General features: G+C 46.4%; 1 protein-coding gene across 12 annotated transcripts; it reads right to left on the bottom strand.

The window, feature by feature from the left end:
* Positions 1-35: 35 nt before the first annotated feature.
* Positions 36-26434, bottom strand: LOC146631347 (sodium/calcium exchanger 1-like). Of its 12 annotated transcripts, XM_085355275.1 has the most exons (11): positions 26315-26434; positions 21237-23053; positions 14510-14616; positions 12266-12286; positions 12118-12135; positions 12012-12026; positions 8819-8887; positions 6920-7047; positions 2680-2779; positions 2286-2552; positions 36-412 (listed from the first exon to the last, which is right to left on the bottom strand). In XM_085355275.1, the coding sequence occupies exons 2-11, from the start codon at positions 23030-23032 to the stop codon at positions 36-38; spliced, it is 2898 nt and encodes a 965-aa protein (XP_085211401.1). In that variant the 5' UTR covers positions 23033-23053; positions 26315-26434. The 12 variants fall into 12 exon arrangements, with proteins under 12 accessions (XP_085211401.1, XP_085211408.1, XP_085211406.1 ...); XM_085355282.1 differs by lacking the exons at positions 8819-8887; positions 12012-12026; positions 12118-12135; positions 12266-12286; positions 26315-26434 and adding exons at positions 10972-10983; positions 11157-11168 and having other exon boundaries at positions 6920-7045; positions 14502-14616; positions 21237-22967; XM_085355280.1 differs by lacking the exons at positions 8819-8887; positions 12012-12026; positions 12118-12135; positions 12266-12286; positions 26315-26434 and adding an exon at positions 13315-13352 and having other exon boundaries at positions 6920-7014; positions 14500-14616; positions 21237-22967.
* Positions 26435-27976: the final 1542 nt, after the last annotated feature.

The raw sequence follows: 27976 nt of genomic DNA, 5'->3' as shown, positions 1-27976 counted from the left end.
CAGAAAAGTCCTGAAGAGGGTCTGGAGTGGCACTGTTAGAAGCCCTTTACATGGCAGTAGGCTTCCAGGGAGGAGAAGACGATGTACATTAACCACAGGCTGAAGAACAAGCAAGTGGTGAGGATCTTTGGGATACGGGGTCCACCTAGCTCCCCGCCAATCTCCGGTCGGCGGCGGTAGATGAGCACAGCGATGCAGATAAATGCGAAGATGGTGAAGAGTGTGACGGAGAAGGCCAGTGTGCCAGGGCTGACCTTGAACTCCTGACCTTGGGTGTAGTGGTAGACAGCAGCGATTGACCAGGCCACGCCAATACCTAGGAAGACATTGACGGCGTTGCTCCCCGTCACATTTCCAATGGAGGCATCGGCATATTGGTCCTGAATGGCTGCCACCTTACTGGCAAAGGTGTCTGATGATGAGAAAGTGGAGAGAAGATATGTTTGAGGAGATAAAAAGGGCTTGATGCATGCTCAATCATCCAGTTAAAGAAATTCCCCAAAATTAATTCTGTTCATCTGGCTGTACAGAAGATACATAAAGGGCTATGCCTTTAAGACCAATTGTCTGTATGATCAACTCAGTCACCTATAACATCTCTAAGTTTCTGGCTTTGACCTTCAACCCTGCAGCTCTGAACACCACATCCAGAACACTTTGGATTTTGTTGAGAAGTTGAGAGATGTCATCATGGAGGCAGATGAAACCATGGTCTCGTACGACGTTACACCTCTCTTCACTTGCATCCCAGTCACGGATGCGTTGGAGGTAGTTCGTAAGAGATTACAGGATGACCCCAACCTCAGCAGCAGGACCGCTCTCAGCATCGACAGTGTGTGTTTGAACTGTGTCTTCATTCCACCTACTTCACATACAAGGGTCAGTTCTACAGGCAGAAACATGGGTGTGCCATGGGCTCCCAGTTTCACCCATCGTGGCCAATTTGTACATGGAGGAAGTGGAAAAGAGGGCTTTGCTATCCTACCCTGGAACACCACCAATCCATTGGATGTGGATGACACCTGGGTGAAAATCAAATCTCAGGACGTACCACAATTCACGGATCACATTAACTCGGTGGACCGACACATCAGATTCACCAGGGAGGATATGAACAGTGGCAGGTTAGCCTTCTTAGACTGTGAGATTTCCATCAGTAATGGAGGACATCTACAAGCTGACGTGTACCGTAAACCTACACATACGGATCAGTATTTAAGGTTTGACTCTCATCATCTACTGGAGCACAAACTGGGAGTCATCAGGACGCTACAACACAGAGCGAACACCATCCCCACTGACACAGCAGCCAGGGAGGCAGAAGAACATCAAGAAGGCCCTGAGTAAATGTGGTTATCCCAGCTGGACTTTTGTCAAAGCTGGGAAGGCGCCTAAAGAAAGCTCCAGCTGATCCAGGAGAGAAGGACAACCGCTGCCCAAGCGAAAACCTGTAGTGATCCCGTACGTGTCAGGAGTATCGGAGCAGCTGAGACGCATTTTTTCTAAACATCAGGTCTCTGTGGCTTTTAAACCCCAAAACACGCTGCGCCAAAAACTGGTCCACCCCAAGGATCGGGTCCCCCGACACAAACAGAGTAACATAGTTTACGCTGTTAAGTGCAGGAGGAGTGCCAGGATTTATACATCGGGGAAACCAAACAACCTCTGGCTACAACACAGAAGAGCCACCTCGTCAGGCCAGGACTCTGCAGACTATCTACACCTACAGGCCAGTGGACACTCTTTCAATGATGAGGATATAACATCCTGGACAGGGAGGAACGCTGGTTTGAGGGCGGAGTCAAGGAGGCCATTTACGTGAAAAGGGAAAGACCATCTCTGAATAAAGGAGGGGCCTAAGGGTACATCCGTCACCATCTTACAATGCTGTGATTGCAGCCATTCCCCAACTCTCTGTGAATGGGACTCATGGCCATTGGTCAGTGGTTGTTGATCAGTGGTCATGAGAATTTGCATAATTAAGATTAAGGAGCTGACCTCCCAGCCCATTGTTCCTCAGTGGGCTGGTTTCAGTCATTATGCAAATGTACTGTTTATAAGATTGGAAACCTGAGACTGAAGAAGTCACCTGGATGATGATGAAACGTTTCTCCCACTGAAAACGTCCAGATGAACAGAATCAGAACCTTTGGGGTTTTCATACAGATAGTTCTGATTTAATGTGCTGTTGTTTGTTTGCTGTAATGTTTTTATTAGGATTTGCCTTGGACAAAATCTGAAGGACTGAAAGTCCTAGTAAAGAAAACGAGATGTTTGTGTTAGACCTGGTACAGAAGTGCCCAAAGCGACGAACACCACAGCGGTGACTGAGTCTTTGAGGCCCACGGTGCAGCCGAAATGCGACGCCAGGTCTCCGATCACTGCCGTCAACATGCCTATGACAGTGATGGAGACAACAAAACAGGCCCAACCATTCCAGTAGTCTGTAGGAGGAACGAAGGCGAACAGAAGCTTCCAAAAAATGGTGAGGAAGTGCATGACGTAGTCAAAACAAGAGGGCAGCTTCTCCTCTCCACATTCATCATCATCGCCTGAGGAGAGCAGAGCCAGGAATCAGTTTTAAAGCTTGGCTTGGGTACAGACTGGTAGCCCTTAATCAGGGCTTATATTAATGTTGGTTTTCATACCTGAAGAAGGACAGTTAGAGTTAGTTCATACCTGAGCTGACCGTGATGGCCTCCACAAACTGCTCCCTCCAGCTGTTGGTCCCAATCAGCAGAGCCAGGTTGGTCTTCTTAATGAGTTTATCTACTGTACTCTGAAACACATCCAGGAAACATCTAATGTCAGCTTCACTGCCCTGCTGACCATTTTGAAAATCAGCCACCTCACTTTAGCTTTTTCTATCTGATGCTGAATTCTCAGCGTTCATTTCAAACGATGACAGCATCTGAAGTTCAGTCTGAAACTGTCACACTGCCTGATGTGTAGAAGATAGCTGATGAAAGCCTACTTCAGATGTTCTCTCACTATCGGAAATTCTTCAGTTTCTGTGAGCATGATGCAAGGGAAGAGCGGACAGGAAGCAGGACCAAGAACCCATCATGATCATTTCAGGCTCAGTCCGACTTGTGCCTTTCTATTACAGACTCTTTCAGGCTAAGGACTGTTTATAGACCAGTCTGAATGTGGTGAACATCTGCATCTGACATAAAACTCCAGCTCTGAATGTTTCTCCACTGTTCAGCGGTCAAGGCAGCATATTCTGCCTTTAAGGGCCTAAAGACGCTTCAAGCAGATATCAAGAAGAAGTCTTCGTTTTGCTGACTCACCACTAGCTAGAATGTTGCAGGTGAACAGTGTCAGATCAGGGTGCAGAACCTTAAGCTTAACAAGTATAGCTTCACAAACCAGATGCCATTAGGTTTCAAAGAAAATCTCTTATATGCATTTGACCATTTAGCCATTTATGTAGGACATACTGATGAAAAATCCCACATAAAAGGCTAGAAATGCCAGATGCTCCAGCTATTCACGTTCCTCCTGGTTTAATGATGCAACTAAATGTCCGTTCAGTAACTCTGAAGGTAAAGCCATCAGCTCGACTTCAAAGGGAACAAAGTCAACATACTAGTCTTTCAGGTCACAGTCCAACATGCTATGTGGTAGGAGTGATGTATAAAATGTAAAGACAGTGTAGGGATTGGACTTCCTTGATGTTGGCAGGTGGATTTCTGAACTATCCGTTAATCTATGAGAGAGTTTTGGAGTGTCCTTTAGATCCGACTCGTCAGGCTAGTTCAGACTAAAGGACCTTTTTCTAATCACTGTTAGAGGAAGTCTCCTTTTTTATGTGTGCCCACATTGCAGGAACTATGTGGGAAAGTCCTTAGAATTCAGTTTTTGGGGTCATGGTACTCTCTTTCAATTAGTTATGTTAAAAACAGTTAGCGCTGAACATTTGAGGATTTTGTTGTTTTGTTAGTGGTACAAACAACAAAGTCCTGGTTGATCCTATCGAACGCCAGATCCATCACCCACAAACTTGACAAATTGGAGCTACAGATAGCCAACACAAGCTTTGCACGTAACTGCAGCATTATTCTTATTACGGAGACGTGGCTTCACCCGCTGATTCCCGACGCTGCAGTCGAGTTAGCAGGCCGCACGCTACACCGGCATGACAGAAACAGCAACTCAGGTAAAAGCAGAGGAGGGGGGCTATGTGTTTACGTGCATAACGAGTGGTGTTGTAACAGCAGGATCATTCACACACACTGTTCTCCTGATTTGGAGGTTCTGGCAGTCTCGTGCAGACCTTTTTACATCCCGAGGGAGTTTACAGTAGTTATTGTGATAGCTGTTTATATACCGCCGGATGCTAACGTTAGCACGGCTCTCAGCCTCTTGCTCAACACCATAAACAAACAACAGCTTGCCCACCCCGATGGGGTTTTTATTGTCGCCGGCGACTTTAACAAAGCGTGCCTAAAGACTGTGCTTCCTAAATTTGTCCAGTTCGTGGACTTTGCTACGAGAGGAGAACACACTTTGGACCATGTCTATTCAAACATCAGGCATGCTTTCAGAGCGACACCCCTCCCCCACCTGGCTGGATCTGACCACCTCTGCATGTCCCTCACCCCCACCTACACCCCCCTGCTGAGAAAAACAAAGCCCCAGACAAAGACAATAAAAACCTGGCCTGAAGGAGCCCTTTCTCAACTGCAGGACTGCTTCTCAACAACTGTATGGGATTTATTCTCCAGCCACAACCTCCAGGAGTACACGGACACTGTACTCTCGTACATCAGGAACTGTGTTGACAATGTCACCGTCAACAAAAGGGTCAGGGTGTTTCCAAATCAAAAACCCTGGATGAATAGCGAAGTGCAATCCCTCCTAAAAAGCCGCAACACTGCCTTCAAGTCAGGGGACAGGGCGGCCAGGGCAGACCTGAGTAGAGGCATCAGGAAAGCTAAGGCTGCCTATAGGAGGAGGATTGAAGATCACTTTGCTGACAACGACCCCAGAAAAATGTGGCAGGGGATCAATCACATTACCAACTACAGAAGCAATAACCAGGCAACATCTAGGACTGATGCCTCACTGGCTGAGGATCTAAACCGTTTCTTCGCCCGCTTTGAGACGACCAAGCCCTCAGCTGCCACACCACTTCCACCCGCCCCCAGCACTGGCACACTAACACTTAGGGAGCACCAAGTGAGGTGTGTTCTAAGGTCAGTGAATCCCAGGAAGGCGGCAGGTCCTGATGGAATACATGGAAAGGTTCTCAGAGCATGTGCTGACGAACTGACCGGAGTCTTCACTAAAATCTTCAACCTTTCCTTGTCATCAAACACCGTCCCGCCCTGCCTCAAAACCTCCACCATCATCCCCATCGCCAAGAAGACAGCTGTGGTCAGCCCAAATGACTACAGGCCTGTTGCACTTACGCCTGTAGTGATGAAGTGCTTTGAGAGACTGGTCTGTCAGCACATCAGGGCCGGTCTGCCTCCCACTCTGGACCCCCACCAATTTGCCTACAGGACAAATCAATCCACTGAGGACGCTATCACCATAGCGCTCCACACTGCGCTGAGTCACCTGGAGCACCGAGGAAGCTATGTGAGAATGCTCTTTCTGGACTTCAGCTCAGCATTCAATCATATCATCCCGGAGATCCTGGTCCAGAAACTGTCTCACCTGGGACTCTCCACCCCCATCTGCCTCTGGATCAAGGACTTCCTGACAAATAGACCACAGTCTGTCAGACTCGGCCCCCACCGGTCCAGCACCATCACACTCAGCACCGGGTCTCCACAAGGATGTGTTTTGAGTCCCCTCCTGTTTACGCTCTACACATCCGACTGCTCCCCTACCCATCTCTCAAACACCATCATAAAGTTCGCGGATGACACCACAGTGGTTGGACTCATCTCAAGGGGGGATGAGTCGGACTACAGAGATGAGGTCAACAGACTGACTGAGTGGTGTTCAGTTAACAACCTCCAACTGAACACCACGAAAACTAAAGAACTTATCTTGGACTTCAGGAAGGGCAGAGCAGACCCGGCCCCACTTTACATTCACGGGAGCTGTGTGGAGAGGGTACAGTCCATGAGGTTTCTGGGCGTGCAGATATCTGATGACCTCTCCTGGACTGCAAATACTACGGCGGTGGTTAAAAAGGCCCAGCAGCGTCTCCACTTTCTGAGAGTGCTCAGGAGGAACAACCTGGAGGAGAGGCTGCTGGTGACATTTTACAGAGCCACCATAGAGAGCATCCTAACGTACGGCATAACAACATGGTATGCAGGGTGCTCAGCTGCAGACAGGAAAGTACTGCAGAGGGTCATCAACACAGCCCAGAAGATCACTGGCTGCTCTCTGCCCAGCCTGGAGGTCACTGCAAACTCTCGGTACCTCAGCAGAGCTGGCAATATCATCAAGGACCACTCTCACCCCAGCAACCAACTGTTTGAACTATTACCGTCAGGCCGACGGTACAGGTCACATAAAACCAGGACAAACAGATTCAGGGATAGCTTCTTTCCCAGAGCTACCACCGTAGTAAATAAGCACAAAAACAATTGAACCTATTCCATACCGTCACTGTCATTATATTATGCTGCTATTCATACTGTCATCATATTAATGCTGCTATCCTGTATATATTGTACATACTATTGTTTGAGTACTTACGATTGTTTTTTTTGTACTTTTTATATTTTACATTTATATTTATTATTGAAACTTGCACCAAGGGAGTGGCACTCCAATTTCGTTGTACTCTGTACAATGACAATAAAGGCTATTCTATTCTATTCTATTCTATTCTATTCTATTCTATCTCTTGGTGCTCTCTGATGCAGAGTAGCCATCAGAGCTCCTCAGAACAGTTTCGTCTGAAAGGGGCTTACATATTTCACACTAACCCAAGAGAAACGTCTCCTACCTTGAACTCATACGACTCCTCGATGATCACCTCCAGTTTGACGTGTTCGCCCAGCATTGGCCTGCCCATCTCTGCAATCCTCCGCTCTTCTTCTTCTTTCTTTGTCAAAGGCTCCTCAGCCCCGTCCTCTGAATCAGAGAGGAAACATTAGGTTGTAGAGTCAACAAAAATACACTCAACAAAAATATAAACGCAACACCTTTGTTACTGCTCCCATTCCCCATGGGATGGACGTAGAGACCTAAAATTCATTCCAGATACACAATATAACCATCCCTCCCAAACAGTGGTCACAAATCAGTCCAAATGTGTGGTAGTGGGCACATCTGCTATATTGAGATAATCCATCCCACCTCACAGGTGTGCCACATCAGGATGCTGATCTGACATCATGAGTAGTGCACAGGTGTACCTCAGACTGCCCACAACAAAAGGCCACCCTGGAATGTGCAGTTTTGTCTCACAGCAAAATGCCACAGATGCCACAAGCAATGAGGGAGCGTGCAATTGGCATGCTGACAGCAGGAATGTCAACCAGATCTGTCGCCCGTGCATTGAATGTTCATTTCTCAACCATAAGCCGTCTCCACAGGCGTTTCAGAGAATATGGCAGCACATCCAACCGGCCTCACAACCGCAGACCTCGTGTAACCACACCAGCCCAGGACCTCCACATCCAGCAGGTTCACCTCCAAGATCGTCTGAGACCAGCCACCCAGACAGCTGCTGGAACAATTGGTTTGCACAACCAAACAATTTCTGCACAAACTGTCAGAAACCGTCTCAGGGACGCTCAACTGCATGCCCGTCGTCCTCATCGGGGTCTTGACCTGACTCCAGCTCGTCGCCGTAACAGACTTGTGTGGGCAAATGCTCACATTCGATGGCGTCTGGCACGTTGGAGAGGTGTGCGCTTCACGGATGAATCATGGTTCACATTGTTCAGGGCAGATGGCAGCTGAGAATGTCCCAGTTCTTGCATGGCCAGCATACTCACCGGACATGTCACCCATTGAGCATGTTCGGGATGTGCTTGACCGGCGTATACGACAGCGTGTACCAGTTCCCACGAATATCCAACAACCTCGCACAGCCATTGAAGTGGAGTGGACCAACATTCCACAGGCCACAATTGACAATCTGATAGACTCCATGCGACGATGTGTTGCACTGCATGAGGCAAATGGTGGTCACACCAGATACTGACCGGTTCTGGGTCCCCAGACCCCCAATAGCGCAAAAAACTGCACATTCCAGGGTGGCCTTTTGTTGTGGGCAGTCTGAGGTACACCTGTGCACTACTCATGATGTCAGATCAGCATCCTGATGTGGCACACCTGTGAGGTGGGATGGATTATCTCAATATAGCAGATGTGCCCACTACCACACATTTGGACTGATTTGTGACCACTGTTTGGGAGGGATGGTTATATTGTGTATCTGGAATGAATTTTAGGTCTCTACGTCCATCCCATGGGGAATGGGAGCAGTAACAAAGGTGTTGCGTTTATATTTTTGTTGAGTGTATTAAGATTCATTTACCTTATTATGTGAGAGAGCAGCTATTTATAAATATGCCTATTCTTGATACAGAAGCCAATATCTGTCACTTTATTTCTAATGGGGTTGAGTCGTTTTTTGAGAGAGATGGTTGAATTGCTCTCAGTTCTCACTAAAGATTTCCCAAGAAGACGTCTAAACCCTGACAGTGAAGAAATGTTGGCCAGTCAAAAGCCCACAATCAATAACACGAGTTTTCTCAAAGCTCAGCTCTCATTGATACCTGTGTACATATGAGCGTTGCCTGTCCTGATCAGAGCTACGAAAATAAATGATCATAATGGTTCGTTTGACACTGTGATAAAAGTTAGCACAGTAAAAGATAGATGATGGGCAAACCTGCGATGCTGATGATGTTGGAGGGGACGGGGTGCTCTCGTCCCTGGACCTTCCTGTAGATGTCTCTGCCTGAACAGGTGAACAGAAACTGAAACCAGAACAGGGCTGAATCATCACAGCCTGTATCCAGCACCAAGCTGACGGCTTGTGTGTTTAATGTGCGTCTGTTCAGAGGGACAGAATCTGTAAGTCTGTGAAATGTCAGAGGTGTTTTTGTTTAGTAATAGACTTCAAAAATCGGGATGAAACGTGTGTGTTTGCTGTTCAATCTGGATTTATGTTCCTGTGATGCTTTTCATTAACGAAGGTTAGTTATCATTCAACCAGTGCAGGTTAGTTAAAAGGTTAGCTTGATGTCTCTCTACCTCGGCTCATGTGGGAGATGTGGAGACTTAATTTTACTGGATGGTAACTGTGCGCTCGGTCCACAAACGGCATTTTGCAGCTGTGAGCACGTGAACAGTGACAGGCTTACTTCTTTTGTACACAGTCTATGATCGCACCATGGGGCTAGCATCGTAGCAGTGTTCGCCTAGGCTGGCTGTGCTGAGCAATATAAAGGGTGTGCTTTACCATCAGCACATGCCGGGGGGCGGGGTTACACCCACTCTGCTTACACGAGCAGAACACTGACGCTCACACCTGCAGCTCCTCCTCAGGTGGGCATTCAGGTGGAGGGTTGAGCGTTAGACTAACGGACAGTTACAGAGGTCATGTGACGCTAACAGGAAGCAGCGAGGAGTGAAAACAAATCCTGTCTGCTGACGGCAGTATTATTTGATGTTTTTAAAATATTGATGAGCTGTGCTGCTCTCTGAACTGAAATAATAATAACAGTAATAAAATGACGTCCCTGAGCCTGGTTCTGCCGGAGGTTTCTTCCTGTTAAAGGGAGTTTTTCCTTCCCACTTTCGCCAAAGTGCTGCTCATAGGGGGTCATATGATTGTTGGGTTTTTCTCTGTATCTATGAAGCGCCTTGAGGCGACTTTTGTTGTGATTTGGCGCTATATAAATAAAATTGAATTGAGTCTGAGATTTAATTTAATGCTGTTTAAGACTTTTTTAGTAAACGTTTGTGAGAACCTGCAGAGAGTCTGATTAAATGATCCCTCTTTTATTCTGAAGGTCTTACCTTCAAACATTCACATTAATGATCACACTGACGGTTCAGCATCTCAGAGCGCTGAGGACCTGTTTGTGTGTATCTGAGCATGCTCAGTTTGGTTAGAAATAACCTTCCTTGTCTCACAATTTTAAGGCTTCCGGAAACCTCCAGATGTTTCCTAGTCAGGAAAGAGTCTTCTCTTCACTGATTGGCTCAAAACAGGTGATTTTTTGGCACAATAACAGGCTCTAAAGCTCACGTGTTGTCTGTACACTGTAGAAATGGTGACATCAGCATCGGCCGCCTGATTGGTTTTTGTGTGACCATATTTAGATAAGAGGGCGGAGTCATAAGGTTAGTTAATGGCAGCGAGGTTTTTGGGTTGTTACAGTAACTAGAAGTAACTACAGTAGTTAGAAATTCGAAGGCCAGGTTTTGCTGTGAGCGAGTCTGAGACAGTTTCTGCTCAGATTTCATGTTGGACACTCTGAAGGTTCCTCGGGGAAGCGTTTGATCAAAGGTTAATGGATCTTAGAGAAATTTCTGCCAATCACAAGCTGTGAGGAGCACACGTGTTGTCAAAGTGGTGAGGTGCAAAGCCGCCGTTTCCTGCAGGTTTCCCATCATCTCCCAGGTTTAAGTCCTTCTTTAAACGTCTGTCATCGCTGCCTTGGAGAAGCAGCTGATGGTTCAGACTGACACAGAGACGGAGCCTGAAGTTGTCGGGAGCTCACGTCACAGAATTTCAAGCTTGGCGATTGGATGGTGAAATGAACTCTGGGAGTTTGAGGCGGATGAGTGTAAATGACCCCAGAGAGGATCGCTGTTTGAGGGAAAGCTGAATGGGATCGTTCCTGCAGGAACCACGGAGGTCACGCCTTCACAGAACTGAATGAATGTCTTTCCAGATGTTTTCATCTGTATTGTGTCTCAGCTAGGACACAATACCAAAGACAGGCTCTCATTTAGCAAACAGCCATTGCCCTCTCATCCCACTGTGTCTGACGCTGCCTGTGTCTAATCCTTATGTGAAAGATAAGTCCTGACATCGGGTTTCTCCTGTTATCCCTCACTCATTAGCTTCAGGAACTAAAAACCTGCATGGTTAGGTTCAGGGAAAGCTTGTGATTGGACCAAAACATCGCTTTGCATCAGGAAACTGCTCGTTCTACACTGAGAGCATGTCTCACGCTCAGCCGGAAGTCTGGAAACAGCCGGCCTGACAGTCACACCTGCTCTTCCAGCTGCTTTGGGATGATGATTTTTTAAATACTCGCTGATGTGTTTGACTTAAAATGTTATTTACTATAATTTCTCTTCTATTTCCACCAACTTCATTAAAGTTGAGACGCTCTGTGGCTCGGCGAAATAACAGGAATGATGGTGTTGCAGCGTGCCGATGGACGCCATGTTTAAATTACCCTGAGCTTCTTCCCCTGCGTGATGCCCTGAAAGAAAACATAACAAGAGGTGCGCTGGTGCTGTTTCATCTGTGATCACGATGACGCACAGAACGGGTCAGGGCATTTCAAATGCTGAGCATAGCCTGTACGTAAAAGATGGACTCCAATTCTGAAGCCACTTTTCAGTTATTTATTTGTAAAAAATGTCTGGAGTCATGTATGATTTTCGTTCCACTTCTCACGTGTGCACCACTTTGTGTTGGTCTTTCACCTGGAATTCCAATAACATTGATTCATGTTTGTGGCTGTAATGTGACAAAATGTGGAAAAGTTCAAGGGGGCCGAATACTTTTGCAAGCCACTGTAGCTAGGTCCACTCTGTGGCGGCGTTCAGGACGCATGCAGTCACATGACCAGCTCTACGCGGGATATGCCAATCACCCGTCGCACGTTGGTGACCACAGTGAAACACAAACGCTTCTCGGGCCTGGTGGAGCAGCGGGAACGGGCTTTGGTCTGTTTGTAAATCTGAGATTCGGGGCTTCGTCTCAGGCGCCCAACGTTTAAAGGTGATGAATGAGAGTCACGTGAAGAGCTTACAAGACGCCGCTACCATCGTACACGTTGCTTTATGTGTTGACACACTTTGAAAGCCAACATTTACACCACTGACAGGTGTCTTACCATACAGCTGTTTGTCTATCAAAAAGTCACAAAAAGCACAAATTAACACACACATACAGTGAATGCTCACATGTCAGATATCGTCTCACTGCTGGCTTTCACCTACCTGTCTTAACGAATCCACCTGAAAGGACAGCAAGTACGAAACAGGAAGTCAGAGTTAGTCATTTGGTTTTGTGGCAATTCTTAGAAATCATGAAAGCGACACACATAAACGGTTTGCAGACAGGAAGGGGACAAAGAAAGCGGCTTACCGACTTCCTGAAGCAACACAGCTGAAGAGAAGAAAGAGACGAGAGAGACATGAAGCAGAAGTGACATCAGAAGGTCTCTGTTTGACACACCTGTCCTCAATCTGGACTTCATGCTGCTGAACGAACGCGTGACAAACGTGACGCCAACGACGGTTCGAGCGATGGTCAGCTGTTAGTTTACTGTTACATCTAACACAAATTTAAAGTGTGCGATTAACACGGACACGTGCAGGTTTCATATGAGAGTCCAGGCTGAATGGACCTGACCCGTCCTCCCCAACCTGCCAGCATCACAGCTTGACCGGACACATCCGCATCTGTCCACACCTGGACCAACAAGGAAGCGAGAATCTCTCTCCTAGCCTCTCCGGGACTAAGATAAGACGAACTAGCATGTTCTAGTGAGGCGAACTGGGCGAAGACACAAACTCCACAAAAACCACCTGAAAACCCAGTGAAACACCCAGGCTGCCTCAGTACACTCAGGGAAATGAAAGTGGGCGGTTGTTACGTTTAAAAGATTCAAACTGGTAATCTGAACAAAATAACTTCCTGTTTCTGTGGTGACCATAATTCCAAAGATTTGAGACCACAGGAAAATCACTGGAGTTATAAGAGGCAGACGACCACACAGACGACGTGTATGCTATCGCTCTTTATTGTGGTTTAACCTGTCAGAGACAAAAACGTGCAGAAAGTTGTGTATCGAGCCTTGTGATCAGAACCTTCCTGCTGTTTTTAAGCCTGGATTGACAGCTCAGTGGCACAGCGGTTACCACTGTTGCCTCACAGCAAGAAGGTCCTGTGGTCAAATCCACAATCTGGCCGAGTTTGCAGTGGGTACTCTGACTTCCTCCCACAACTGAAAAGTTAGGTTAGTTGGTGTTTCTAAATTACCTGTGAGTGCAAATGGTTGTCTGTCTCTCTGTGTTAGCCCTGCGACAGAATGGTGACCTATCCAGGGTTTGCCCCGCCTCTCGCCCTATCACGTCCGGATAGGCCCCGGTAACCATGGTAAAAGTGTTTTTACGTTAAGTGGCCCTCGAGGCCTGGAGTTGGACACCCCTGGTCTAGAATTTGTTGAACACTCTAAAAAATTAAGTCTTTAAATGAACTTAATGAAAAGGATTTCCACATTAATAAATGGCTTTCTGTCAGCATTAGGCATTTTTTTCAGACTAACATCATTTTCATGGGTTGGATCAACTTAAATAAATTAAGTTAGACTCAACTGCAGTAAATAAGTTGATCCAACTCCATTAAGTTATAATAACAGCATTGCATAATGCTAAAATAAAGCAATTTAATCACATGAAAATTCTTTCCATTATTTGTTCATGTTATTCAATTTAGTCCAAAGGAGTTTATTTAAAAATCACAAATCGCCACAGCAGTCGCCTCAAGTTAAAGACCCTGCAATGAAAACCCAACAATCATATGACCCCCTTTGAGCAAGCACTTTGGCGACAGTGGGAAGGACAAACTCCCTTTGAACAGGAAGAAACCTCCAGCAGAACCAGGCTCAGGGAGGGGCGGGGCCATCCAAGAGCTGTTAAACGCCACAGGTGACCTGGTTACACGTGCCTTCACATCACAAACCCGACGAGAAGAAAAAGCGACACCGGGTGTTCGCCATAAACGTCTGAGTGAACGGCAACAATACTGTGTGAAGATTTCTATGAACCCGGAGAAAATAATCAACGCCTTGATTTTGTTGTCGCCTTATATATCGATAAAGTTGACTCAAACTGTCCTAGCACCTCTCAGCACTGATAATTCAGTCTGGACCAATAGGACGCCAGCTGAGGGCAAAGGAGTGACAGCAGCAAAGACAAACTCCACAAAGACAGGCAAAGGAGGACAGGTCAGAGGTCGTCAGAGGTTAAGGTGCCCGTCCACACCTGTCCATCTCCTCCTGTTCCAGTACGGCTCCTGCAGCTCTACGTAGAAGCTGGCATTCTTATCATACTCCTCGTGATCGATTATTTTAATGGCTATGATCTTCCTGTGGGGGGAGGGGGGTCAGAGGTCAAGGGTCATGCATTAGTTCACACAAACACAGACACCTTGTCTGCCTGCTGGGATGCAAAAACATGATTAGCTCAGATTATTAAAGGATGAGCTCAACTCAAACTTCCCCGCACTCGTTATGACATTAAACACCACATCAACAGGGCTGACTGAGGTCAAAGGTTATCAGTGATATAGAAGGGGTCAGGGTACAGGAAGGCGACACCCCCCCACCTTTCCTCTCACTCATCTCCAGCAGCCGAGGCTCTCCGATCTCCAGGAAGAAGTTCTTGTTCTTCTCGTACTCTTCGTCATCGATTATATTTATCCGAATGGTTTTGCTGAAACAGAGAAAAGCCGGAAAGAGAGTTTGCAGAAGGAGAAGCGTGCAGAAGCCCGAGACACCGCAAAAGGAGAAACACGGCGGGCAGAGGGAGACGCCGCCGACATTTACACACACACCGCGTGACCTCGTGTTTCTGTTCGCCGGCACCGCTTCGTACGAACGTTATGTGCGCAGCTCTCTGAGCTCCAACCCTAAACCAGGCCAGTACTATGCTTAATATTTATGACTCCAGGAAATCAAATCTGAGTTGTTCAGGTGAGGCAGCAGAGTTAGGAGTGTGAGGACGCACAGAAGAGAGTCAGTCATTTCTGAATTTCATGTGAAACAGAGAAGACGAGAGGACGGCGAGGAGATCTCATGATGACACAGTTTGTTTGTTCGGTGTTGGAGGCGGAGCTGGAGGCTACAGCAGGCCGTGTGTGTGTGTGAATGGAAACTGCATCCACTCCCATGTTTATTTAATGTGAGCAGATTGATGCTTTGGGGCTTTCTCAGTGATCCAAGGACACGGTTTGTTTGGTGTCACAGTTTCAGGACACTTTCAGCTTTGTGGATGTATGAGTTTCAGTTTTATTCATCCAAAGAATCTGTAAATAAAATAAAAGCAATCAAAGAACTCACAGACAAAAGAGCTGATTTAAAACCAGTAAAGTGTAAATCATCATCAAAGTTATCTGCAAAGACAGAAGGTTGTTTGGGATCAGCGAGGATGACTTAGATCTCACTTTGTGCCGATTCATTATTATTTAACTTTTAAGTCATCTTTAAAGAACCTGATAATGCAGATTACAGTTACTGCTGCTCATTTTAATACTCGTCTGTTTGTTTCCACCTCGAGTATATTTAGTGCTGGTTACAGATCGACTATGTCACCATGGAAGGAGTGCCCAGGTGATTCTCAGGTGGAGGTAAATCTCACAGCACCAGAGGAGCACCTTCTGTTCCCTATAGCAGGAACACAAGACTCTAAAAAGTCCCATCAGAAGGAAACAGCTGGAAGGACAGCTGGACAGGAAAGGACGGGACAAACATGGACACTAACTGAACCCGCCCGGCCGAGACTCTCTGCCGTAAAGCTACAACCACACTCACAGCTTTGCCGTAAACCAAAGAACGCGCAGAGACTCGGACGTCCACGGCGCGTCCTCAGATATTAACTGTGTAAATGTGAGGTCTCTGTGTAAACAGGACTGAAAACAGAAGCTCATAAACTCATTTTATCAAACACAGAAACACGTCACACGTTAAAGCTGACAAAATGAGCTGTTCTGAGATCAGTTTTAAAGCAGGACAGCAAATCTAAACTGCGGGTTTAGCATCGTCTTGCTCCATCATGAGGTGCACAGGCACTGACACGCCCCCATCAGAGCTGCAGGCTGATGTTTGGTTGGGTCTGACCTCAGATCAGTTTTAAAGGAGCTTTGGAGCTGTAACTTGTATGTATGGAAGACACGCTGAGCTGCTCACAGACGCTGACTTCGCAGGTCGGCGACCCTCTGCCTCTCTAAGACGGCGGTTTGATGCTGTGATCGCGCGTCCTCTTCCTTCACCTGTTTCTCTTTTTGCAGAATTTTTTTAAAGTTGTTGCCATGAAATTCAAAATGACCTCATATTTTTCTAACAATGGAAAATGTTGTCAGTTTAAAGCTTTGATTCGTTGTCTGTGTTTTATTGTAAATAAAATAAGCATCCTGAGTTTTGTGCATCTGGGTTGTAAAATCTTGAAAGCTGCTTCGTTGCAGTGACAGAGCGTGAATGCACCGAGGAGCTACAAATGGAAACGCTCTCCGAGCTGCAGAGGTCTGTGTGATTTACTGCCTCTATAAAAATCAGAGATTACATATAAACTCTACGTAAGTCAGCTTTTTATCACTGCAGAGGGTTTCTGTGGAGGAAGGAGAAACGAGATAAAAAGTACACCGAGTCTGCAGACGTGGCCGCCGGCCAGCAGCGACCTCCCCCGTCGTCGGCCGTGACAGGAACAAGCTGCAGTGATGTGTCTGCTTTATGGGCTGATGCTGCGACGAAGAGCAGGGACGAGGTGCTGCTGCCTGAACGCGGGCTGGCCTAATAAGGAAGAGAGCAGCGTGGTGTTTATCTGCTCCGCACAGCAGACAGAAGACATCTGACACACTGAAAATCCCCCACACCTCCAGCCGCCTGAGAAAAGATGGAAACACGAGCGAACATCCAGCATCCGTGCAGCAGGCAGCTACAGGCAGCTACAGGCAGCAGCAGGCAGCTGCAGGCCGCCCCCTCAGCGAGCCGCTGCCATGCAGGATGCAGGTGTGCACACCTGCAGCAGCTGTTACGTTTCAAATCATCACACTTTCACTGATCCGGCATCCGACCACACACCGCCATGATGTCACAGACTGCTTTGACTGGCAGCGACAGACACCTTACACCAGGGCTGTCAAACATAAGGCCCGGGGGCCACAATCGGGCCCCTGGATGGCTTTGGAAAATGTGAAGGAGGGCATAAATTGTTGGCTGTATTTGAATACATTTCCTGCCACGCTCATTCACGCTGCACCAACGTGACAGAAAACACTGAAAGTTGTGTTGCCGTCTACGACACAAACGTCAGATTTTTATTTATTTCACAAACGTCCTTAATGAGAAAAAAGCTTTTTCTGTGACTTAACTGAAACTTTATGTTTTATAATTACAGGAGAGTCTGGCCAATGACAGAAGGCCTAGTTTCACTGAGCCCACCCAATCAGGAGCAGAGATGGGCAGTAACTGTAATCTGATTACTTTTTTCAGGTAACGAGTAAAGTAAGGGATTACTATTGCAAAAACAGTAATTAGATTACCGTTACTTTCCCGTAGGAACGCTGCGTTACTGCGTTACTAAAACCGTGATTTTTTTGCGAGTGTCTCATGACAGTGACGTAAGCGAGTGCGACGTTAGTGACAACAGCTGTGTGCAGATCAACAATGGATCATATATCGAGTGCAGAGAGAGTATGAGCGTGCAGCGTTTAAAGCGTGGAAGTACTGACCTTACTTTGAGTTTGATTCCATAAAAAGTGACAAAAACATTAGTGTCCGCTGTGCGTGGGAAGAAAACTTCTTTTTACAGCGAAAACCCCTAAACTTCCAACAAGCACCGAGTAGCTACGACGTAATGGGAAACTCACAGAGAAACTCGCGGATTCTTCCACTGACCGCGGCACACCTGCACCAGGGTAAACCTCCGCCTACCCCACTCCTGCTTTACAGGTGAAAATAGAGCAACAGGACCGCTGAGTCTTTGACTTTATTTATTTTCTGCTGTGTTTTACTTGCATCTATTTGAAAGACTGAGTGTAAACACAAAAAATATTTTATTTTATGAGCTGGAATGTGCAGAAAATAGGTTTAAATGTTAAACTAATTTCTTCCAGTCAGAGAATGTTGCAGATAATTAAATTTTTGCTTCATGCATAAAGTTAAAAGATTAAAACTGATAAAACAAGTTTTAAAAAGAGACTTTTCCATCTGATTACATTTTGTATGATGGATTATGCAGAAAAAGTAGAATTGGGCTGAATCACCTCTATCGCTCTATCACCTCTTCAGGTTGTAAATCGTGTTTTTAAAAAGTAACTAAGTAATTAATTACTTTTGAAAATAAGTCATCAGTAAAGTAACGGGATTACTTTTTTGGGGAAGTAATCGGTAATTAGTTCCTGATTACTTTTTTCAAGCAACTTGACCAACACTGGTCAGGAGTGAGGTGATGTTACACATTCGTTTGACACAAAGTGAGCATATTTGGAGACATGGGTGGAGTCATAATGTAGTGTGGCAGTGAGAAAAGTAACGCTTTATGTAGCCTTGACACGACACGGAAAGAAATAACAAGGAAAGGAAAGAAGGAAAGACAAAGAAGGAAAGGAAAAACGGAAAGGAAAGAAGACAAGGAAGGAAAGAAAGAAGGAAGGGCCCGGTCTCTGCTCTTCTGTTGGAGCCGTCATATCGCTCCTTCCTCGCGTTGACAAAAACCGGACACAGGATATGCTACGGCTGCCTCGGTGACGGCTACGAACTATAAACCGGCGCAATGATGCCAGGACAGCAGACACATTCCAGGAAGAGTTTCATATGTTTAATATCTCATCATTTACTGGATTGTCTGACACCTAGAAGAAGGTGATCCAGATCAATCACGTGTCGGAGGGCCAATCAGAGCTCCGCCCTCTCAAACACATCGAGGGTGCAGCTTCACAACGCGTGACCTGCTGAGGCGCAAACACCGCCGTCCCCACAGACAGCTGTTTACAGCCAGGGGACACCTGCAGGGTGTGACACGCATCGAGTCACGCTGTAACATAATCACAAAGCACACAGTGGCTGATTTGCTGGGCGCCATCACATGACCTGACAGTCTGCCTGAGGCAAAGCAGACGCTGCCTCTGGGAAAAAGAATCACTTGGATAAGACCATCAAATGTTCCCGTCAGGACGACTGCAGCAGCCCTTCACCTGGATCACCTGTCCAGCTGTTTCAACATCACTACATCAGCTGCGTGTCAAACTGAATGCCATCGAGCACGTTCACCGCCGCCGTGCAGCGTGCAGGCGTTTGTGTACCTGACTCGCTGCAGCTTTGATGGATGCAAGCTGTGCGGCTTGTCCTGCTTCTGTCACTGGAGGACTTTCCTTCAAACTCACTGAGCAGCACACACAGTGCTGACGGGGAGGCGTGCAGACTGACGGTGCGCCTAATAAACTGACTATAAACGACCCGCCTGCAGCCATCTGTCTCCCGGGTGACTGAACGCAGCCTAAAACAGGACGTGCCGTGGAGCTTGGAGATCCTGCCTCTGCTGCGATAACTCCATCGGTCTATATAAGGCTGCGGCCGCAGCGCTGCCAGCGTCCTCATTAATAAACTCAAACACAGGACGAGCGAGGCAGCGTCTCCATTCCAGCACGCCGTCCTCTTCCTTTCGCGGATATAAATGTTTTCATTTGAGACGTGGAAAGAGGCGACCTGCAGCCACTATGCCAGGCATGTAAGGCTGAAGACACAAGTCACGTGACTGTGTGGAGGCGGAGTTACACTCAGACCGGGGTACAAGAGCTGTGAGGCATTTCGCTCGTTTTCATCGTGACCTACGACCTCAGCACCCTGAGTGGTCACTAGGATTACTCTACCTAAACACAGTAGTTAGATTACTTCTACACATGGTGTGCCCCAAATGTTTGATGTAGTTTTCTTAACTTGTGGCTTTATATTTATGCACGGGAGCCCAGCTGGCCCCCGCCGTGTGGCTCCACACCACCAGCAACCTGTGTGTGTCTCTGTGTGTGTCTCTGTGTGTGTGTGTGTGTGTGTGTGTGTGTGTGTCTCTGTGTGTGTGTGTGTGTGTGTGTGCGCGCACATGTGTGTGTGAGTGTGTGTGTGTCTGTGTGTGTGTGTGTGTGTGTGTGTGTGTGTGTGTGTGTGTCTGTGTGTGTGTGTGTGTGTGTGTGCGTGCACATGTGTGTGTGTGTGTCTGTGTGTGTGTGTGTGTGTGTGTGTGTCTGTGTGTGTGTGTGTGTGTGTGTGTCTGTGTGTGTGTGTGTGCGCGCACATGTGTGTGTGTGTGTGTGTGTGTGTGCGCACATGTGTGTGTGTGTGTGTGTGTGTGTGTGTGTGTGTCTGTGTGTGTGTGTGTGCGTGCACATGTGTGTGTGTGTGTGTCTGTGTGTGTGTCTGTGTGTGTGTGTGTGCGTGCACATGTGTGTGTGTGTGTGTGTGTGTCTGTGTGTGTGTGTGTGTGTGTGTGTCTGTGTGTGTGTGTGTGCGTGCACGTGTGTGTGTGTGTGTGTGTGTCTGTGTGTGTGTGTGTGTCTGTGTGTGTGTGTGTGTTTGCGCACATGTGTGTGTGTGTGTGTGTGCGTCTTAATTCTACATGAGGATTGTGGATTCATTCATTAAAGTTGTGGATTAATTACCTTTAAAGATCAGGACCAGCTGTGTGTGACGTGGAAGCAGAAGCTGAATAATAATGGATTGGATTTATAAAGCGCCTTTCAAGGCACCCAAGGCGCTTTACAATGCCACTAATCATTCACTCTCACATTCACACACTGACAAATTTGAGTTCTCTGACTCTTGTTTAGTGTCAGCAGCATCTGATGGTGCTTCAGGTGTCGAGTGATTAAACTCGATGGAAGTGATGCTTCTGATGCTGAAACTATTGTCTGCGTCGTGTACAGTTTAAAGAGGTGATGAAAAAATTCCCATGCCTGTTCATTAGAATAATCTGGAAAGGTTTGAAATCTACAGAGTGATCCGTACATAAATCCATTTATATTTTAGGATTAATAAGAAACCATGTAAGAGAAGCCAGGCCTGCCACGTGATGGTGTAAGGGCTAACCTCTTAACATGTTCGGTTTTGTTTCAGCCACATGCCAAACAGACAGTAGAAAATGTTAGGTCACAAAGAAATGCAATTCTCCTTAAAAAGCTGATCCATGAACTAATCCAAACATGACTGAACTCAAACCCTAACTCTAGTCCTGGAGGAGGAGCCAAAACACTGGTGGGTGCGAAGCGATTAGCATGTAAGATACTGTTACTATAACACCTGTGGAGCTAAAGTTGTTTCAGATCGTTAAAGAGGATTCGTACTTACGAAATCTCATCGTTCTCAAACTCCAGAACTCCGTGTGTATCCTCAAAGTCCTCGCCGCCTCCTTTAGCGGACCCCTGTATCGTTTTGTAGGGCACTACCACAACGCCGCGTGCTCCTGAGGTCCGGATCACCTTGACCTCCATCACCCCGACGCTCTCGCTCACGGTCATCACTGGCTCCTCGAACGTAAAGATCCCGGCGTGGTCATCATCAAATATGGTAACGGTGGCCGTGCAGGGCAAACCCAGACCTGCGAGGGTGTCCACGTGGTTTGCCTCGTGACTGTTCGAACCCTCAGCTGTAACTCTGACGTTGCTTAGGTGAACCAGGAAGTGCTCGTCTTCTTCAAAGATGTCGTCATCGATAATATCGATGCGGATTTCTTTTTCCGTCTCACCGGGTTTGAACACAACTGTTCCTTCTGTGAACTGATAATCTGAGCCGGCGTTGGCGGTGCCGTCTTCTGTCCGGTAATCCACGGAGACCGTGCTGGTCAGGTCTCCGCCACGTCGAACCACATTCAGTGCCACGCTGCCGCAGTTCTCCAAACACTGGTAGGTACCAGGGTCGAAGATCACTTTGGAAGAGAAGTCGTTCACCGACACCTCAGAGAAGATATCATGGGTGGCTCTCTTGGCTTGGTCAGCGGCATGCTTCTTCAGGACGTTACCCGCTCCTGTCATGATTCTGGTCGCTTGGCAGCGGTAGAAAGCTCGACTCTTCTGTTGCTGGGTTAAAACTTGGTAATTCGCAAGCTCCATCAGCTGCTCCATCTCCTTCTCCGGATGTTTCTGTTTCAGCTCCTTCAGGATCCTCGCCACCTCCCTGCGGGCCTCCTCCTCGTCCAGCTCCTTCCCTTCAAATCCTGCCTCTCCATCTGTGAACTCCTCTCCATGAGAGTTGAGCATTTTTCCATCCATTTCAATGTCAACCTTTGAGGGAAGTTCTGGTTCTCCCTCCGTTTCGATGATCACTCCTTTCCGCTTCCCCGCCCTGTATCGCTTGTACATGTATTTGTAGAAAAGAAGTCTGCGATCCGCTATGTACGCCAATCCAACGCAAAGTGGGAAGAAGAAGAGCGTGAGAAGCCCCTCCCATATTTCCACAACTCCTGGAGAAAAGACAGCCAGGATCAGATAAAGCCAGGTGTAAGCAAAGACGCTCCAGGCAGCGGTGATGAAGAACACGCGCAAGTGCTTCACTTTTCTGGTCTCTCCTTCAGGAATGACAGACACACACAGCCCGATGATGACGAACATGTTGAAGGCGGCGCTTCCTACGATGGTGTTGGGACCGAGCTCCCCGGCATTGAAGTTGTGCCCACAAACCTCCACCACTGAGAGGAGGATCTCTGGGGCGGATGAACCCAGTGCCATCAGGGTCAGGTTGGACACTGTCTCATTCCAGATGCGTACAGTCGTCGTGATCTTCTCACCGTTTGGTTTCTTGATGGTGATCCGTCTCTCCTGGGAGGTGATGACTTCGATGGATGCCATGAAGCGATCGGCGATAATGGAGACCCCTAAGAACATGTACGCTAACCCCACGAAGTATATGGTTGCTCTGGCGAGGCGGTCAGTGAAGGCTGGGTTTTCTGGCTTCCACATAGGAAGGATAACGCCCTCTATGCAGTTGGTGCTTCCACCACATTTGCTGTGGTTGGTGGCTGTCTGGTTGGAGGTGAGAGTCAGAGTAGAGCCCGCTGCTGCTGAATATGGAAACTCAGTTGAGATGACGGTCAGAAAGAAAATCAGCTTATAGGTGAAGAACATCGGCATGGTCCTGGCTGGGCTCATGGTGCTTCAGCTCCCTTAAACCTGTAAGATACAGAGAGAGTGCTCATTATTCTGGTTTCTCCCTAATTATGTTTAAAACCGAGCTGGAGCTGAAGCCTTGTTCCACATTCAAACTAGCTCTACTTCTAAAAGTGGCTGTGAAACTGGCAGCAGCAGTGCTTCAGTGAAAAAAGGAGAGTCTGTCCTCTCATCTGTATGAAAGCTAAAGTCTGTCCTGACCCACACATGAGTCATGTTCTCATGAGATGGGCTTGGTTTGTGAAACATGAAATGCTTCTGGCAGGCTGAACAATATTATTGGTGTATCTTATGGGGTGGCTGTAGCTCAGAAATCTGCTCTCTCCTTCTAGTACTGACAGGGAGAGAGAGCAGATTTCTTCTTCATTGGCTTCCTGTTAAATCCAGAATTCAAAATCCTGCTCCTCACATACAAGGTCTTAAATAATCAGGCCCCATCTTATCTTAATGACCTTGTAGTACCATATCACCCTATTAGAGCGCTTCGCTCTCGCTCTGCAGGCCTACTTGTTGTTCCTAGAGTATTTAAAAGTAGAATGGGAGGCAGAGCCTTCAGTTTTCAGGCCCCTCTTCTGTGGAACCAGCTTCCAGTTTGGATTCAGGAGACAGACACTATCTCTACTTTCAAGATTAGGCTTCAAACTTTCCTTTTTGCTAAAGCATATAGTTAGGGCTGGACCAGGTGACCTTCCCACTGTCGCCAAAGTGCTTGCTCATAGGGGGTCATATGATTGTTGGGTTTTTCTCTGTATGTATTATTGTAGGGTCTACCTTACAACATCAAGCACCTTGAGCCGACTGTTGTTGTGATTTGAATTGAATAGATCAGGTCAGCTACACAGCAAATTCAAAAGTGTTAAATGTTTTGGTGTTAATAGTCTTCTTGCAAAAGTAGAGTTAATTTTACTCTAAGTAGAGTCACATTCTTTTAACCACCAACAGAGTAAATTCACAGACTCCGCCCCCAGCACGGCTCCAATCGAAGCTGAAGTGAAGCCGTTTCAGAACATTTTGCTCTACATATTTGAGTTGTTTGCCATGCTTGGTAAGTCATTTTTTCAAAGATTGTTTCAATTATTATTATGAGCTTTTACTTCTGTGGCTCTTTGGAGTTGAGACAAAGCTGTGTGAAAGGCATTAGCCATGTTGCTCGCTGATAGCATAATATTCTGTTTTAGCTAGCTGAAAGGTATTGTTTGCGGGCAAATACCACAGCACTGAAAAAAGCTTGCATGTGAATTTTCAGTCAAACTTTTGGTCAAATACACCTAAAACAATGTCTAGAATGTGAAATGTTGGTATAATGGTGCTACTTGAAGCCTGAAAACGATCGCCCATAAAAAAAAAACGAGCAAACAGCAGTAGCTGACGTCCTGACTCGATTCTACGTTAGCATTTAGATCCCTCCAGAGTTTTGTGCACACGGTTTAGGTAAAAATTAAAAAGGTTGAGGTTTTACATTTAGTTCAGTATTACCTGTTGCCTGTGTCCTTGTCTTTTGGGAAAATACTTTACACAAGTAATGGCTCAAAGAGGATTCCTTTTTTTTTTCTGTGCTGCAATTGTTTACTGGATTATTTGTGCCATTAATTAGTGTCAACTAATTTTTATTCAATCTCCGCACAGGATATGCTTGTGAAGATGGAATATGGGGGAGAGCAGAAGTGCGTTGAAGTTCCACAAAGGGATGAATGAAGGACATGCATATTGTATTGAAGAAATAAGTGATGAGAATGCTGTTATTTGCATTTACCATGTCAGACCTTCTGATAAACACAATTCTAATGAAAGTGAGAACATGTATACTGTTACATCTTTCAGAAAATGTTTTGAAATTGTGGTGCACAGTTCAGAATAAATGTTTTTCAAAAACCATTGCATCTTTTTAGTAAATGTTTATTTCCAAAAGAAATTTCTAGAAGGTCAGAACAGTAAAATTCCTGCTTTTTAGAATGAATTAGAAGATAACTCTTACGTAGTTAAACTAAAATACTCTTTGAGAGTTAATATATAAACTCTTAACACCAAGTGTTAAATTATCAACTCCAGACAGATTTGGTGTTTAACACTAAATCAGAGTTAACGTACCAACTCTCCAAAAAGAGTTAAATTAACACTCTCTGGTGTGGACCCATATAGACACTTTAATAGTGTTGAAATCAAATCCGACAGTGTTAATTTGGACATGCTGGATTTGCTGTGTACTAATCAAAAGGTTGGCAGTTTGATCCCTGCTCCTGTCTCCATGCCAAGGTATCTGTGGGCAAGACACTGAACCTCATGTTGCTCTCTGAGGCATTCTTCAGAGTGTGGCTGTTAGAGAGAAAGCACTTGAGTAGAAAAAAAGTGTTTGTGTGAATGTGATAGTGCAGATGGGGCGGAGCCACAGAGCAGCTCCTCCTATTTCAACCCTACACCAGCAACACTGAAGTCTAATGAGAGGCTGCTCTTACAATAACAGCTGACAACAGCAACCATGGCTGTTCCTACAAGGTCACATTTCACACCTCAGTATGACTATGAAAAGACACAAAGCAGCCCAATTACACAAAGGCAAACTAACCTGCTGCAAGAGAGCGAGACAGGAAATCAAAGGTACAAAAGTATATAATAAAATAAATAAATAAATATATATATATATATATATATATATATATATATATATATATATATATATAATAAAAAGAAACAGAAAAGTACCACGAACACTGCAAATCACTTTAGAAGAAAGAAAAACGTCAACACAAGCTGTCAGAAATGTGATAAAAGAAGACAAAGCTACGAAGAGAAAACGACAACCAGTGAGCCGCAAACCTGCTGGAAAAGAGAAAAACTACTACTGGAGGACATCAAACTGTTAAAACAAGTGACAAAAAATGACTAAAGTGACACAGTCCTTTAAATTCGTTTATGTCTCTTTTATATTCAAGCTTTTTAAATAAAGATAAAATTTGAATGGACATCTTTAAAATGATTCGATGATCTTTAATAACCCAACCAAGTTTGCAGCTCACACACACTGATCACAAACACTGCTGCGTGTCAGCGTCCAGGTCAAAAATGCTAATTTATAATAAAAAAATATATACATAAATAAACAAGGATGGGTGTGCGAAAATGAACAATCGTAGACCGATTAATCCAAACCATCCCTGTCAGAGTTAGATCAGGGAGAGATGCTGTGACCTGCTGTGACATGAACAGCAACACAAGCTCAGCTGAAACGCTGGAGCACGATTGCTCAGGAGAAAATCAGAAACCTACCTTGGCTCAAACTGTTTCAGGTGAAGATCAAACTCACTGATGGACGATGGAAAAGAAGAAAAAATCAGAAGGGTGACAAATGCACAAGACTTTTCATCTGACAGAGAGCTGAAACTCCGACACTAAACCTCCTCCAGAGGACCAGCGAGAGGCTGTCAGACGGCGTGGAGACGAGGAACAGAAACACCACCTGATGATAACACCGAAATAACAACAGAGCCGACGGAGCAGCGCCGTCCTCTCCTCAGCACCTCCTCTCCCTCTGCCGCCCGCAGGGTGACGTTAACAAAGAGGACACGAAATCAGCAAATCAGATCACGTGTAACAAATTCATTCAGAGCCAGGCTGTTTCCTGCAGCTCCGCTCTCACGTTTCCTCTTTAACGGGGGTCAGATTACTGAATCTGGAGTTTGGTGAGTCCACACCTCACGTCTCATCCTAAACTGATTTGGTCCTCCTCTGCTTCCTGCAAACTTCAATTCAGTTTGATTTACACAGCGCCAAACCACAGCAACAGTCGCCTCAAGGTGCTTTATATTGTAAGGTCGACCCTACAATAATCCATACAGAGAAAAACCCAACAATCACATGATCCCCTATGAGCAAGCACTTTGGTGACAGTGGGAAGAAAAAACTCCCTTTTAACAGGAAGAAACCGCCGTTTATCAGACTGATCTATGGACCAAACTGCATTTTATTCACCCCGTTACCTCAGCCTCGTCTCCTTTACTTCACTTCAATCAGTGCTGGGAGGAGTTTCTCCTTGTACCACCGCTACAGTGAAAACTTATCCAGAAGTACTCGAGCTGTACTTCTCTGGTCTCAGCTCTCTCACACAGACCTCCCCTCTGAGAGTTGAACCTGAGCTACAATCAGAGATCAGCTGTGTCCAAAAACAGCTGTTTGGCTCCGATTTAGTCAGATTTAAACAGGCGAGTTATGAAATCATCCTCCCGCCGTACAGGTGGCGTGAAGGATGGAAATATCTACTGAGATCAACCAATCGGTGCATCAGGCTGTAAGCATGGGAAGTTTAACATGGGAGTCTATGAGGACTGACTCACTGCTGCCTCCGCTGGATGTCAGAGGAACTGCAGGCTTTGGTCCTTCTGGTCCTTCACTTGTGGTACAAAGTACCAGCAACAACAGTACTAATCCTCACACGCCAAAGTACTGCTGTATACTATTACCACACCATTACACCCTATAAAATCACACAACATTACACCAGCTACCCTACAGCATCACCTACGTCTGCATTACATCACTCCATCCCAGAGGCGTGACGATGACCTGAAGAAGCCCAGCTGCCGCAGAGTAAACCCGGCCTGTGGTGCTTCTCTGAGCTGGTACTCACCTCTGGTCCTGACACAGCAGCAGCAGGAGAAGAGAGTGCGCTCAGGAGGGAGAGCCGAGTCCGATAACTGCTCTAAATTTAACAGAAAAACATGTCGTACTAAACATGGCTGCGTAGCTGCCTGCGTGCTGCTTATCGTCCTTCTGCTGGCGGGCCATGGCCATACAAGGCTCTGCAGGGCCCGGGGCCATTCAGCAGCTCCTCGTCACCACCGACACGTGGGGAGATAACCGCTAACGGCTAACAGAGGCAGGAATGCTGGGACAAGTGCCTCGCAGCCACCCCCATCCCCAAACCCCCACACA

This window comes from Diplotaxodon limnothrissa, linkage group LG6 (genome assembly GCF_057381915.1).
Source record: "Diplotaxodon limnothrissa isolate DT_005_m linkage group LG6, D_limnothrissa_male_GT1.1, whole genome shotgun sequence".
Lineage (NCBI taxonomy): Eukaryota > Metazoa > Chordata > Actinopteri > Cichliformes > Cichlidae > Diplotaxodon > Diplotaxodon limnothrissa.
Note: the sequence above shows the minus strand (reverse complement) of the source record. Positions and strands in the feature narration are given on the sequence as shown.

What these genes read in the sequence shown, in the direction of transcription:
- LOC146631347 (XM_085355275.1), bottom strand. Translation starts at nt 23,032, where the DNA reads ATGAGCCCAGCCAGGACCATGCCGATGTTCTTCACCTATAAGCTGATT. An exon ending in TTTGAGAACGATGAGATTTC is followed by an intron (nt 14,617 to 21,236) that starts GTAAGTACGAAT and finishes TCTCTGTTTCAG; the next exon opens with CAAAACCATTCGGATAAATA. An exon ending in TTTGGGCACTTCTGTACCAG is followed by an intron (nt 413 to 2,285) that starts GTCTAACACAAA and finishes TCTCATCATCAG; the next exon opens with ACACCTTTGCCAGTAAGGTG.